This window comes from Salvelinus sp. IW2-2015, linkage group LG6.1, assembly GCF_002910315.2.
Source record: "Salvelinus sp. IW2-2015 linkage group LG6.1, ASM291031v2, whole genome shotgun sequence".
NCBI lineage: Eukaryota > Metazoa > Chordata > Actinopteri > Salmoniformes > Salmonidae > Salvelinus > Salvelinus sp. IW2-2015.
The window spans coordinates 11,917,190-11,932,728 of NC_036845.1; the positions used below are offsets into that span (position 1 = coordinate 11,917,190).

The 15,539-nt window shown below is 40.1% G+C and overlaps 1 protein-coding gene and 1 pseudogene across 1 annotated transcript in view; one reads left to right on the forward strand and one right to left on the reverse strand.

Annotated features, from left to right (window-relative positions):
- The window catches only part of LOC111965086 (protein C-mannosyl-transferase DPY19L1-like), a 17,337-nt gene extending 15,977 nt beyond the window's left edge, over positions 1–1,360 (forward strand). The window contains 3 exon segments of the mRNA XM_023989077.2: positions 33–132; positions 225–350; positions 644–1,360. Of these exon segments, the coding sequence (XP_023844845.1) occupies positions 33–132; positions 225–350; positions 644–815 (398 nt within the window). The 3' untranslated portion in view covers positions 816–1,360.
- A 1,110-nt stretch (positions 1,361–2,470) lies between these two features.
- On the reverse strand, positions 2,471–11,783 carry LOC111965085 (uncharacterized; annotated as a pseudogene).
- Between the last annotated feature and the right edge of the window lie 3,756 nt (positions 11,784–15,539).

Here is a 15,539-nt window from a genome sequence, read left to right on the forward strand (position 1 = left end):
CTTAGATGTACTTTGTTTTGTGTGTGGTGCAGACGCTGTGTTTGCTGGAGCCATGCCCACCATGGCCAGTGTGAAGCTGTCAGCCGGCCGGCCCATCGTCAACCACCCACATTACGAGGACGCTGGACTGAGGTGTGGACAGAACATTGATACTACTGTACTCGCTATGTGCTAGGCTAACACCAATTCAGCGTTGTCTAAACGTTGTGGTCTGTTCCACTCAGGGAGAGGACCAAGCTGGTGTACGCCATGTATAGCCGCAAGTCTGCCGAGGTGGTGAAGAGGAACCTGATGCAGATGGAGGTGGACTACTTTGTCCTGGAGGACTCGTGGTGCACCCGGCGCTCTAGGTAACCCTAGGTGGCCTTCCTGTCAGTAACCAACTGCTGTTTACACTGTCATATGTTCTTGTGACATTGTCAACAAGTCATTCCAGTCAGTACAGGGCATTTTTCCAACTCACTCTGAAATTACTCAGAATTGAACTGAACCCAATTCTGCTGCCAAGTGACCATTTGAACAATCTGTTTCGCAGTCCGTTAATCACACAATGTTTTTGTTCAGTTTGTTTCTTTGCTGAAATATTTTCTCTTTCTCTGCCCCTTTCTCTTTCTCCCTTCCTGGCTTTCTCTGTGSTCTCCAGGCCTGGCTGCAGTATGCCTGAGATCTGGGATGTGGAGGACCCTCAGAACGCTGGGAAAGTCCCCCTCTGTACGCTCATGTCCAGGGACTCCAGGCCCCACTTTGCCACAGTCTTTCACAACAACGTTTACAAAGTTCTAAAAGTTCCCAAAGCAGCTAAAGAGCTCAGATAACAGCAGGGTCGGCCTGTTTTTGGTGCTACCTTCTAGTGTTTCCACCAGCGTGGTGCGTGTTTTTATATAGTTCCTTTTCCTGTTGGTCTGTCTCCTTTGGAGGTACCACTGCCACAGCTGCGTTTTACGTCTCCCTTTTTTGAGGCTCTGTTAGAGCAGTGGACTGATGTGATGGGCTAAATAAGAGTCCCCACTTGTGTTGTGTAAGCATTTAATTTAATTTTATGCGAGCTTATACTGAAAGTTGTTCTTAAAGAAAGAAATTCATTTTATTTTTGTGTGTATTAGTACATTTTGGATGTCAGGCATATTTAGTTTCTGTACTTTTATGCCTTTTTTTGCATATTAACAATTGTCATTATTTAGTGTAATTTTTTTGATTCACTGATGTGTGTAATAATTTTGTTATTTGCCAAAGCAAAGTGTAGTTAGTATAACTACTAGTGTTACAGCTGCAAGTGTCAGTTTAATGTAGCACACCTGAAATGTCCTTTTTAAGAGAAGTGGAATATGATCATCTGCAAACAGATTTTTCCCAACAACCCATTGCAACTTGTAGCAGTGCATTATTTTAAGCATTAGCGTAATGACCTACCACCATATATCAGTGGTTTAGGACCCTGTATTGACATACAGAAAACACTTTTAGGCATCTTTTTGGAGTTGTTAAAGTCATGCCAATTTAGCGTTATTGCTTTGGACTCCACCACAGGAAGTTACATCATTAATTTGTAGCCTTTTTTTGCACCTCAGTGGCCTTTGCACATGTCACAACAGCAACATAATTGAATTCAACAATGTTATATGACAAAAAAAACTCATTTTTTTTTAATGATTTAAAATTGTAACGCGCTTGCGGTTACTTCCCCATTTTATTGTGGGGACATAGCTGTGAAAGACTACGCCACTCTGGTCTCGACTTTACACTTGATAGCACTGGTGTGCTCTAACCACTTTCCCCTTTTGTTCATGCAGCTCTGAGTTGTGACTGTGAAAGTCCCTTTGCCACTCTGATGAGGTCAAGGGTCAAACAGGAGAGTCGTTCTCATTATCCCTGTGACTCATTCTGCCTTTACCAGTGTGGCTTTGAAGTTACTTAAAACAACCCCAGTGTAATCATTCCAGTGTAAAAGCTACAGTATTGTTGGGTACAAATCATCTCACCAATACAGGTGAGGCATTTTAGCAATAAGCATACTGTTAGTTACTCAGACTTCAAGGTTTATACATATTATACAACATTCATCAATTGTAGTAGTTTCAAGCAGCAGTTTCAATTAAATGCAAGAAGTTTATTTCAATGTGTTCTGCTATTTCTGTGACTGTTCATGAATAGCACAGCAAGTGTTTTATGCTAAGTTTATTTTTGGTTATGTCCAAGATATACAGTAAGGTACTGAAGTGATCTTGAAAGCAAAATGCCTGTTTTTAGTGGTGGGGCGGTGACCACACAATTTGAAATATTTTGACATCAACATTTCTTGTGACAGGCCTAGCTTTGTCTAATGCTTGTTGACTTCATCTGTATTTTGAAAAAAGGTTTATCAGCATCTTTCTTTCTCTTGTTTTTGATTAACAGTGAAACCAATGCGAGTTTTTGCTGGTTGATCATTTGAGAGAATTGGATATTAAATTCATTAAATGGTTTCTGGATGCACAGTAACAAGCCTTTATTAATAGAATAGACACCTGAATACAAATGTGACTGTTTATAATTTGGCTATAATACGGCGTCCGCCTTCAACAAAGAAAACAATTTGAGGTTCCGCTGGGTTATGACAAGAAATAGTGAGTGACTTTCTCCACACTTCTCAAAATATTAAGTGATTCTGTAGTAATTATGCAGTTAGATGGTAACTATGTTGGCCTTATTTGGACTTTCCTGTAAAAGGAGTCATTTCGGATTGGTTAGGGTCATCACTTTCCCCCGTACACCTCTACCTCACACAGTGCCAGGTACTTCTCTCTGCCTGGGAGAACGATAGTGACATAGTGTCCCTCCATGTTACATGGAATATCCATTGGCTGCCCTTCTCTCATCTCGGAGATCACAGCACACCTGAAACGCACACATACCAGTAAGTTAGAGCATACAGCCAGAGGTTTTTCCTGATCATGAAACCTGCAATCATTGATGTAAACTGGTAAATTCGCCACAACATCTCCAAAACATGACTGCTGTGGATCATCTAAGCCAAGGCTTCATGAATCATATCTTCTCACAGTGGATTGGTCGTGCCGTTGTTCTCCAGGGAGTTTCCAATGCGGATCTCAGCCCCGTTGATCCTGTGGAGACAGCAGTCCCCTCTGTTGGTGATGGTGACAAAGGTGACTTGGTATGTGTCCAATAGGTCCACTCTCCACCAGGGGTTGGTCTCTGCCTCCGTGTGGCTGCAGGAGCCAGCATGGTACAGTGGGTTACGCTTCCTGTCGATGGCATTACTGGCAGCACCGTGGCTGTCGTACTGGGAGGAATGGACCGCTATTCCACCGGAGGCTAGATTCTCTGAGGGGGACACAATAAGAATTAGGTTGGGAAAACAGTGCCTTCAGAAAGTATTCATACCCCTTGACATATTCAACATTTTGATGTGTTACAGCCTGAATTCAAAATGGATAAAACCATTTTTTTTTATGATAAGTTACACACAATACCCAATAATGACAAAGTGAAAGTTAAAATGACATACAGAAATATTTAATTAACCTAAGTATTCAAACCCCTGAGTCAATACTTTGTAGAAGCACCTTTGGCAGCGATTACAGCAGTCAGTCTTTCTCGGTAAGTCTAAGACAGGGATCATCAAATTAGATCCATTGATTTATTTTTTTTAAATCAGTGGGCCGAAACATAATTACAAATCATTTGTAAACTGCAAATTGACCGCAGGAAGTACAAACATATGTTTTATTAAAACATATTTTCAAACCATGCGTACATTTGTATACGGTCACAAATATCTATTATGCGTGGGAATACTTTGGAACAGATTTCCAAAACTAAAATCACTTGGAGCTGATTTGCTGGTATTTTTAAGGTATTTTATGTCAACAACAAAAAAATTATAATAATATATACAATGCCAGTCAAAAGTTGACACACCTACTCATTCAAGGGTTTTTTGTAATTTTTAACTATTTTCTACATTGTAAAATAATAGTGAAGACATCAAAACTATGAAATAACACATATGGAGTCATGTAGTAAACCAAAAAAGTGTTAAATCAAAATATATTTTATATTTGAGATTATTCAGCTACCCTTTGCCTTGATGACAACTTTGCTCACTCTTGGCATTCTCTCAACCAGCTTCACGAGGTAGTCACCTGGAATGCATTTCAATTAACAGGTGTGCCTTGTTAAAAGTTAATTTGGGGAATTTCTTTCCTTAATGCGTTTCAGCCAATCAGTTGTGTTGTGACAAGGTAGGGGTGGTATACAGAAGGTGGCCCTATTTTATAAAAGGTGCGCGTTTGACCGTCATGTTTTAAAGTAATGATGGACTGTCATTTCTCTTTGCTTATTTGAGCTGTTCTTGCCATAATATAGACTTGGTCTTTTACCAAATAGGGTTATCTTCTGTATACCACCCCTACTTTGTCACAGCACAACTGATTGGCTCAAACGTATTAAGCTTTTAACAAGGCACACTTGTTAATTGAAATGCATTCCAGGCGACTACCACATGAAGCTGGTTGAGAGAATGCCAAGTGTGTGCCAAGAGTGTGCAAATAAAAATATATTTTGATTTGTTTAACACTTTTTTTGATTACTACGTTATTTCATAGTTTTGATGTCTTCACATTAATTCTACAATGTAGAAAATAGTAAAATATAGAAAAACCCTTGAATGAGTAGGTGTGTCCAAACTTTTGACTGGTACTGTATATTATTTTGTTTGTTCAGAAAACTTGGGGAGCCAAATAATATCACCCTCAGGCCACCAGTTGGGGAACTCTGCTCTAAGAGCTTCCACACCTGGATTGTGCAACATTTGCCAATTATTATTTTCAAAATTCTTCAAGCTCTTTCAAATTGGTTGTTGATCATTGCTAGACAACCATTTTCAAGTCTTGCCATATATTTGTCTTGCTGTAGATTTAATTCAAAACTGTAGCTCGGCCACTCAGGAACATTTACTGTCTTCTTGGTAAGCAACTCAAGTGTAGATTTGTCCTTGTGTTTTAGTTTGTCCTGCTGAAAGGTGAATTCATCTCCCAGTGTCTGGTGGAAAGCAGACTGGACCAGGTTTTCTTCTAGAATTAGGTCCATTCAATGTATTTTTTATTCAGAAAAACTCCCCAGTTCTTAACCATTACAAGCATACCCATAACATGACGAAGGCACAACTATGCTTGAAAATATGGAGAGTGGTACTCAGTAATGTGTTGTATTGGATTTGCCCCAAACATTACACTTTGTATTCAGACAAAAAGTGAATTGCTTTGCCATATTGTTTGCAGTATTACTTTAGTGCTTTGTTGCAAACATGATGCATATTTTGTATTATATTTGTATTTTGTACAGGCTTCCTTCTTTTCACTCTGTCAGTTAGGTTAGTATTGTGGAGTAACTAGAATGTTGTTGATCCATCCTCAGTTTTCTCCTTTCACAGCCGTTAAACTCTGTAACTGTTTTAAAGTCTCCATTGGTTTCATGGAGAAATCCTTCCTTCCTTTCCGGCAACTGAGTTTGTAGTGAGTGGGTGTATTGATACACCATCCAAAGTATAATTAATAACTTCACCATGAACAAAGGGGTAACTTGTTAAGCAAATGTTTACTCCTAAACTTATTTCGTCTTGCCATAACAAAGGGGTTGAATACTTATTGACTCAAGACATTTAAGCTTTTTGTTTGTCACTAATTTGTTTAAAAAAACGTTATGGGATATTGTGCCAGTGACATTTTTTTGTTTGTTTTTATCCATTTTAAATTCAGGCTGTAACCCAACAGAATGTGTAAAAAGTCAAAGGGGTGTGAATACTTTCTGAAGGCACTGTAAGTGTAATAGGCTGCATTTACACAGGCAGCCCTATTCTGATCTTTTTCCCAGTAATTTGTCTTTTGACCAATCACATCAGATCTTTTTCAAAGCTAATCTGATTGGTCAAAAGACATATTAGTGGAAAAAAACAGAATTTAGCTGCCTATGTAAACACAGCCTTAGTGACACACAACGAAAGCAAAAGGGTTTGCTTGCATTTTGCAGACTATGTGGGTAACTTACCAGGCACTGTATCAACAGGATGTTGTGTCTCAAATGATATTTTCTCATGATCAAATGTTTCTTCGTCTGTATTGTTTTGATTGTAGGTCTCTTCTTCAGTCGAGAAATAGAAGACGAGAAGTAAGGGAAATCAATGCAACAGCAGAGTTGAAACTAACACATGTCAACTCATTTCAAGGCTAATCCTAATGCATGAAACTTGAGGTAAATACATAAATTTTAAGTTAGGATTCGGCCCTCCATGAATCAACTGTGTTGAAATGTAATTGACCCATTGTCCCAAAGCCTGTTTTAGCATGTGCAGCGCCATTGAGGACTTTCACCATTTTGAAGTAGTCAACTGGCTAGGACTTGCTATGGGTTAAGGAAGGATCACAGTAGGTCAGTAGGAGAGTTCAGCCAATGAATATTACTCATGAGCAAACATTCCATAACTGCAGGTGGCAGTACATCTATCTGTTCAAACTTTACACACTCCAGCAAAGTAGGTAGTGGTATGCACCTTTTCAGTTTATTTTTGTACTGCGAATACACTCAGAAGAAGAAGAAATTAACTACTTTAAAATAGGGACAGCCCTCAATGGCGCTGCCCATGCTCAGAAAAATGACTTGGTGAGTATGGAATATTGTGTAAAATCCAAGCCTCTGGTTAAGGATTTCTGATTTCTGGTCCCAATTTTAGCCTGGAGGGTACTGTATGATTGGATGTAGGAGTAGCTGACCTTTCCGAATAGCAGGCATTCCGAGGGATCTCAGAAGATCCCACAGCCAGGCCAGGTTTAGGTTTGGAGCTGTAACAGCTGTCTCGGGGGCAGTTGAAGGCAGGCCTGGAAAAAGGAGGATGGAAGGGAGTGGAGTAAAAAATGTATATCGGTAAACGATAATAAAAAAAGGCATCTGCTGGAGAAGGTGTACATTCTGAATGATGGAGCCCATACCTGCCTGAAAGGTGCTTGCTTGCACTTCCACCTCACACAAAGTCAAGTACTTTTATTTTCCTGGGAGGAGAATGTTGACATAGCGCCCCGATATCCCACCGCACGGAAATGTCCTGCTTTGCCCAGCAGGGATGTATGGAATCCTGGCACACCTACAGGCATAGGAATCTTGAGCATTGTTATATGTTATAAGATGATTACAGGACAAACAGTATTTGCTCAAAATAAGGGATCAGGGATGAGTTTCCTGAAAGCTTAAAGGGGCAATCTGCAGTTGCTACATCCATTTTGGGATGTATAAATTAATGATATGTGCCCAATGATTCTTGAAGAACATAACTTAAAAATGCCTCATGAGCTTAGTTCAACTGTCATAGCCCATCAGAACCAAAAATATAATCTTGTTTTATCCAATGTTCTTAAACAAAGTAAATGTAAACAAACTATATAGCCTCAAAACATGGTTCCAACTATAATTTTGATATCATAGCTGGTCAGTCATTGTATCCATAGCTACAGTTGAAGTCAGAAGATTACATACACCTTAGCCAAATACATTTAAACTCAGTTTTTCACCATTCCTGACATTTAATCCTAGTAAAAATTCCCTGTCTTAGGTCTATTAGGATCACCACTTTATTTGAGAATGTGAAATGTCAAAATAATACTAGAGAGAATTATTTATTTCAGCTTTTATTTCTTTCATCACATTCCCAGTGGATCAGAAGTTTACGTACACTCAATTAGTATTTGGTAGCATTGCCTTTAAATTGTTTAACTTGGGTCAAATGTTTCGGGTATCCTTCCACAAGCTTCCCACAATATGTTGGCTGAATCTTGGCCCATTCCTTTTGACAGAGCTGGTGTAACTGAGTCAGGTTCGTAGGCCTCCTTGCTCGCACTCCTTGCTCGCACTGATTTCTTTTAATTTCCCCATGATGTCAAGCAAAGAGGCACTGAGTTTGAAGGTAGGCCTTGAAATACATCCACAGGTACACCTCCAATTGACTCAAATGATGTCAATTAGCCTATCAGAAGCTTCTAAAGCCATGGCACCATTTTCTGGAATTTTCCAAGCTATTTAAAGGCACAGTCAACTTAGTGTATGTACACTTCTGACCCACTGGGATTGTGATACAGTGAAATAATCTGTCTGTAAACAATTGTTGGAAAAATGACTTGTGTCATGCACAAAGTAGATGTCCTAACCGACTTGCCAAAACTATAGTTTGTTAACAAGAAATTTGTGGAGTGGTTAAAAAATGAGTTTTAATGACTCCAACCGAAGTGTATGTAAACTGCGCCTTTAAGTCTGATTAAATCCTCATAGTTGATGAGTTATGGAGATGGCTGGGTTGTTTAAGGGAGAGTTGTGTTGTCGGGATGACACATAGTGGGTTGTGTAGCCAGCCAGAAGTTGTGTTACAAAGATAACTCACAGTGGGTTGCTATTGCCGTTGTTGAACAGTGAGTCCCCAACGTGGATCTCTGCTCCACTGATCCTGTCTGAGCAGCAGTCCCCTCTGTTGGTAATGGTGACGTAGGTGACGTTGTGGGTCTTGCTCAGGTCCACCCGCCACCAGGGGTCGACCTCTGCTTTTGTGTGGCTGCAGGACCCCTCCAGATACCGGTTGGTCCAGTTCAAGTCAATGGCATTGTTGGCATCTCCAAACTTGTCCCACTGCGACGACTGACTGGCTATCCCGCCAGTGGCTGCATTCTCTTCACAGAACAAACCAGATTAAAATCATGGGTTTACAAATGGTTCATTGTCAGTTCAAGATGCAGTACTAATCAGTGATCTCAATGAAAAATGTTCTAAAACAGTGTTGCATTCTCTATAATACAACAAAAGTAAAAATGTTGTATATTGTGTTACCATATCGAGTCTTATGGTCTGGGCATAGAATGTCTTGCCCTCTCTTCATATCTTGCACGCTCCTGTCTACAGGAAACATTACAGTACATAAGGGTTTGAGTCACAGGCTTTTGACCCACACTGTTAAGAGACAGTTAGCCATGGCTTCAAGTCTTCTAATAGCTACCATGTAGGCAAGTGTAAAAGGTAGTTGTTGTGAAATTGTTAGATTACTTGTTAGATATTACTGCATGGTCGGAACTAGAAGCACAAGCATTTCGCTACACTCGCAATAACATCTGCTAACGATGTGATAAAATGTGATTTGATGTCCAACAATAACACATCAGAGATATTATAAATAAAACCCTGTACATACCAGAGGAAAGATGTTTGTCCATATCTGTAAAAGGACCAAGACATTTGTTGTAATTTAGAGGAATAGGTCAAGTTTGACCAGATGTCATGATTTTGTCACCCTAACAAGCTTATAAACTTAGATGAAGTGATCATATATTGCCCCTTCCGTTAATTGATGACAATACCATATAATGTCTGCTCCTCACCTGGACGGCTGCCCACATTCACCTCCACCTCACACAGTGACAGGTGTTTATTGCAGCCCGGCAAGAAAACGTTCACATAGCGACCCTCGATCCCACTGCACTGAAAGGTCATGACCTCCCACGCGGGATATGAGGAGATCACAGCGCACCTAAAGAAGGAAATCGAACGAAAACACATTGTATAAACAGGCTTTTGATCTCAAATCTTAAACATCAAATGCGCTCTGTTATATTTGCTAATGAGGCTCCTCACAATGGATTGCTGTTGCCATTATTCTGCAGGGAGTTTCCAATGTGGATCTCAGCACCATCGATCATCTCTGGATCAACGTCTTCAATGTTGGTGACTGTTATGGAGGTGACGTTGTAAGTTCGCTGCAAGTCCACCCTCCACCATGGGTTGACTTGGGACTTGGTGCGGCTGCATGATTTGTCTTTGTACATGGAGAGGCGTATTCCATCTACGGCATTGTTAGAGCCCCCCATGTAGGAGAACTGGGAGGATTGGCGAGTAGTTTTCTTTAAGGCAACATTGTCTTTAGGGAAATAGAAGGTTTACACTTACCAATGCAGTACAACGATCCATTAATTTATATAACATACTTATGTGGTATGGATCTGGGTTTACCTGTAACAGGAACAATTAAGTTGAGTTCTGAAGCTTGAGTTGGTCCCATTTCTTCTTATAAGACACAATGAAACATACATGAGATGAACAGTGAAGTTATAATGTACAGGTCTTATCAACCATTTATAGCTAATAAAAAAGGAAAACTACCACACAAATGGATCACCATCAAAATATTTATCTCAATATGCGTATGATCACTCTGTTAGGTTCTTTTCTTCCAGGTTTTGATGCGTACCAATAGGAGCAGGATGAGCATTCACCTCCACCTCACACAGGGTCAGATATTGCATGTATCCTCTGAGGAACACATTGACGTATTGCCCCTGCATCCCGTGGCATTGAAATGTGGTGGAGCCCCCTGCGGGAATGGAGGATATCAACGCACACCTGGACGGAACAGTAAGACGTATTAGGAGGTGGATTCCTCGTATCCTCTATCCTCGCCTCCTTTTTAAAACCCAGTTGTGGAATAAGTACCGAACAGTTATACTTGAGTAAAAGTAAATATACTGCAGTAAAAAAGGTAGAAGTAAAAGGGAGAGTCACCCAGTAAAATGATCTTTACAAGTGTGTGAATTGGACCATTTTGCTGTCCTGCCTGAGTACTTTTGGGTGTCAGGGAAAATGTATGGGAGTGAAAAGTAAACTTAAAATAGGAATCTAGTGGAGTAAAAATTGTCAAAGGCATTTTTACTAAAGCTACTTTACACAACTGTCAAAACCCATTGGATAAAATAAGTCCTAGTGGAGGCACCTTGAACCTTCTCCTCAATACTATTGAGAAGCAGGTGAAGAGATAGCATGTGAGGAATAACAGAATTGTGACATAGCAGACACCTGGGCTATCAGCCTGGGCATACAACATCATTTTCTTCTAATGCTCAAATGCAGGATGATGGGCAGTGCCATACCTGTGGTTACTGTTGCCATCGTTCTCCAGGGAATTTCCAATGCGGATCTCAGCCCCGTTGATCCTCTCTGCTAAAGTATCTCTGTTGGTGATGGTGACGGAGGTGACTTGGTAAGTCTCCAGCAGGTCCACCCTCCACCAGGGGTTGGTCTCTCCCAAAGTGTGGCTGCAGGAGTGATCTTCGTAAGTCGGGTTCCATATTCCATCAATGGCTCTTTTTGCAGTGCCTCCGTAGAATGTGGAGGATTGGGCTGCTTTGCCCCTCAGAGCAACATTCACTGTGGGCCAGAAGGAGAATAGTGAGGATAGCTATTCAGAACAGAGATGAACCATAAATCATGTTACCATCTGATCATCTCCTTACATGTTATAAAATCGTTTTTATATACTGTATTTAAATATCCACATTTGAAATAATGACACTATTTTCATGCGTTAACTTTACATATAGAACAATAGAAAATAGATTCCTATGGGACCCAACAAGGTAAAAGCGTTGACCAACCTAATTCATCTTTAGAGCACCTTCCCATTCCCAGAATCCCCAGTAGGGAGAGTATAATTACTTCTTTCATCTTGCTGATAGAAACAAATAGGAGAGGTTCACAGATTAACATTAACAGATTCAGATATTCTGTTAACCAGACAGTTCTTTGAAATGTCACAGATCAGATAAAACATATGACTGACACATTTTGCAGTAGGCTACTCAAAATGAAGTTATCATATACATTTGGGAACTTACCGTGGATGTAATGTGTTTGCATGCTCTGCATTAGAGGGGATTCCTTTAGGTCCTCAGGGACTGGCAGAAATGGATTGAACATAGGAAGGGTCCACTGACCTCTGAGTCACTATGTTTGCGATGTACAAAGAACTGTTTGCTTTTCAAAAGTGGCAAACAAGACTGTCCCATGGAGCATTACATATACAGAGCCCTGACACAGGCATGTCACATGTAGTCATCTTGTACTTTTTGTGTGAACTGCACTTTTTGCATTCCTTGTACAGTATGCTTATGAGTATGTTCATAAGACATGATGAAGCTTCACAGACACACTAAGACGGCCTTGATTGTTGTAAAGGCTCAGTGGAACAACCTGGTGACATCAACCTGGCCATTGCCCTGTAATCATGCTATAGCATACATTACACATGCGTACAGTCCAAAACCACCTCTAAATCAGTCCTAAATGGTCATTTAAAACTAATTGTACATTTTGCAAAAAGATGTGCTAGGCAGGCCACTGAACACCACCGAATAAATATAGCAGCATTTTAGAATCACGGTATGCAGTGTCCTTCACCCACTATACATCACAAGAGGAAGAAATGTTTGCAATACAACAGCACCATCATATGGTTCAAAAGAGGAACTTCATTTCATCTCAAATATTGCTGGAAGTAAAACAAAAACAAAAATCAAGTATTTGATTTAATAACTGTGTAGGTGTGTTTTTGATTTTACTATCCTTGTGGTGACCAGAAATCACAAGGATAGTAAAACGGGGAAAATTTGGACAAGTGGGGACATTTCTCGGGTCCCCACAAGGAAAAATGCTATTTTAGGCTTAGGTTTAGGGTTACAATTAGGGTTAGGGGTTTGGTTTAGAGGTAGGTTTAGGAGTTAGGGTCATGCTTAGGTTTAGAGGTTAGGGAAAATAGGATTTTGAATGGGAATAAATTGTTTCCAGTAGTAAAATAGTAAAACAAACGTGTGTGGTGTGTGTGTGTGTGTGTGTGTGTGTGTGTGTGTGTGTGTGTGTGTGTGTGTGTGTGTGTGTGTGTGTGTGTGTGTGTGTGTGTGTGTGTGGTGTGTGTGTGTGGTGTGTGTGTGTGTGTGTCGGTGCGTGCATGCATGCATGCACGCACGCACGCGTGTGTGTAGACGACCAAGATTGGTGCTCTGCTTGGCATGTTCACCGCCCCACCATCCCACTGAAGAACTACTCAACTGAGCTGGACATTGATGAGAACACAGACATCCTTCTGCTCAGTCCAGTGGACCACATACTGCAGTATGTGGACCTGCACTTCCAGGAGAGTGCAGCAAAAGAGCCTAAACTGTCTCTTTAAAACAAAGCTGTGAAATGCTGTCTAATATAAATATGTATTACATATGCTTGTCATGTTTTAACTATTGTTGCCTTGTTAATTAGTCATTGACAACAGTCTTGCTTTGAGTAAAATGAATATGTAGAAGATATTTCAGGCCTGTGTATGTGTCGTCTGATAATGTTTAACCTGTTTTGTCCACTACAGGTACTCTCAATGCAATGCCCATCACTGCCTCCAACTGCGGAACTCCTCTGAGCACTGAAGCCAGTGTCAAAAAACAAGGGCTTCATTTGCACTGCCTCTAACCAGCTCTGCTGTAACACCAGTGGCTGGAACAATTAAACTCTGGTAAGATACCTGTGTCTATTACCTAAATAATGTTTGGGTTTCCAACAATGTATTTGATGTATTCATTTCAGCTGTCATAGTTTGAAGAAATACAGTATATGATTGGATTGTGTCTTACATATCTAGGATCTTAATTTGAGACAGTTTGCTACAGCGGGAAAATCATCCTACAGCAACAATATATGTTAATTAATTATGTGGATTACAATTCATACATTTGATACATTTTTTGTTAGTCTGACATTTTAAAGTGGAAATCACAAACTTTAGAAGCATTTTCAAACCTCGAATACACAATAAGCTTGCATTTCCTGCCATGCAGGAACATTTTCAGCAGAAAAAGAGTGATCAAATTAAAATCCCATATCTGTACTTACATAATGACAGAACGCTTGAGTAAATACAGCAGCTGAGATGTATTGCCTGAGACTTTCTCATTTAGTACAGTCTCAAAGCAACAGATGTCCCTGATGGGGATTTTTGTAATACAGAGTTGAAGTTGAAATCCTTTGTTGCTGCCGTTTACGCCAGAGTGAGTGAATGAAGTACATAGCTAAATCATTAGAAGGGTATTCATGTTAGCACTGGAGGAAGATTTGAGCAATTTGATATGTACTGTAGTCAGTCACGTAGGTGTTTAAGGGTTTTAACCAGTTAGGCTGCTGATCTAATTGAAGGAAAGTGAAAGTKTTTTCACAACCCTAATCCTGTACTGTCCAGTCAGTCTTTGGAGTTGAGCACATACTGTAGGTATGACAGATTTCACTACCTTTCTCAGGAGAGTTATACATTTTACATTAGCTATTTTCTGTCATTTAGCAGACACTTACAGTGCATTCATCTTAAGATAGCTAGGTGGGACAACCACATATCACAGTCATAGTGTCACGGCCGTCAAAAGGTGGAGACCACTAAATCTGAAATGTCATAGACTACAAATTTCAAGAAAGGATCACTCTAGAGTCAGATGTTAACAGAATGTGTAATTTAGCCTATTAAACACAAAAACTGTTTCAAGTGAGATGCAGACTGGTCTGGTGCCGAAAAAGAAAGGAAAGTRTTCACCCATATTTAATTTGAACAAAAAAAGTAGCGTCTAGGTCTAGGTCTAGGACTTAGCCACACTCCTAAAAGGTAATTAACTACTGAAAACACTACCAGTATTTTCATTTAGTTCAACTACCACCAAGCTACTGCAAAATATAATTTAACTATATCTAGTTCACTAGTCCCCAACACTAGGCAGGTTTCCATTGACCAAGGTTTATTCGACAAAAGCAATGTCGCAAAAAACATTTKTCCCGGACACAACAGCAGGACATTAAACTTTGTTTTACTAGTTCACAAGTGACACTATGTTAATATTTTGTTTGTGAAGATGTCAGACCATAAGTCTGTTTAATAAGGCGGATATTTCTGAAGATAACATGAAAATACATTTTTAAAAAGGGAGTCTTACCAGTTGGAGCATGGTACCCATACATCTCCACTTCACAGAGTGTTAGAATTCTGTTCTGACCTGGTAGAACCACAGTCACATAACGTCCTTCTTCACCTGATGTCCACAGAGTGAGATATCTACCTGCTGGACTGGATTTAATGACCCCGGCCTTGAAGAGAAATAATAAGTTATCCTAAAGGAAGAGTCTGCTATAGAACAGTAGAGTACGCTCTTAGAAAAAAGGTGCTATCTAGAACCTAAAAGGGTTCTTTGGCTGTCCCCATAGCATAACCTCTAAAGAACCATTTTGGTTCCAGGCAGAACTCTTTTGGGTTCCATGTAGGACCTTTTCCACAGAGGGTTCTACATGGAACCTAAAAGGGTTCTATCTGGAACCAAAATTGGTTCTACCTGGAACCAAAAAGGGTTCTCCTATGGGGACAGCTGAAGAACCCTTTTGAAACCCTTTTTTCTAAATTGACCAACGCGGAAGAAACAGACAGTCAAATTTTAATCTCACACTTGTAAAGTTCCGCATATTTCCCGAACAAATCACTTCAATCCAAATAAAACATTAGTGAACCAACCTTTCACAACCCCCACAGTCATCACAAAGAGCAGTAATTCTCTCACACCTCCCATGATCATGGTGGGCAGGCAATCTTTTCTACTCCATATATTGCATTTATATCTGTAATGTTTAACCCTAATGGTCTCAGATCAGCAGTAGAAAGAAGTAGGTST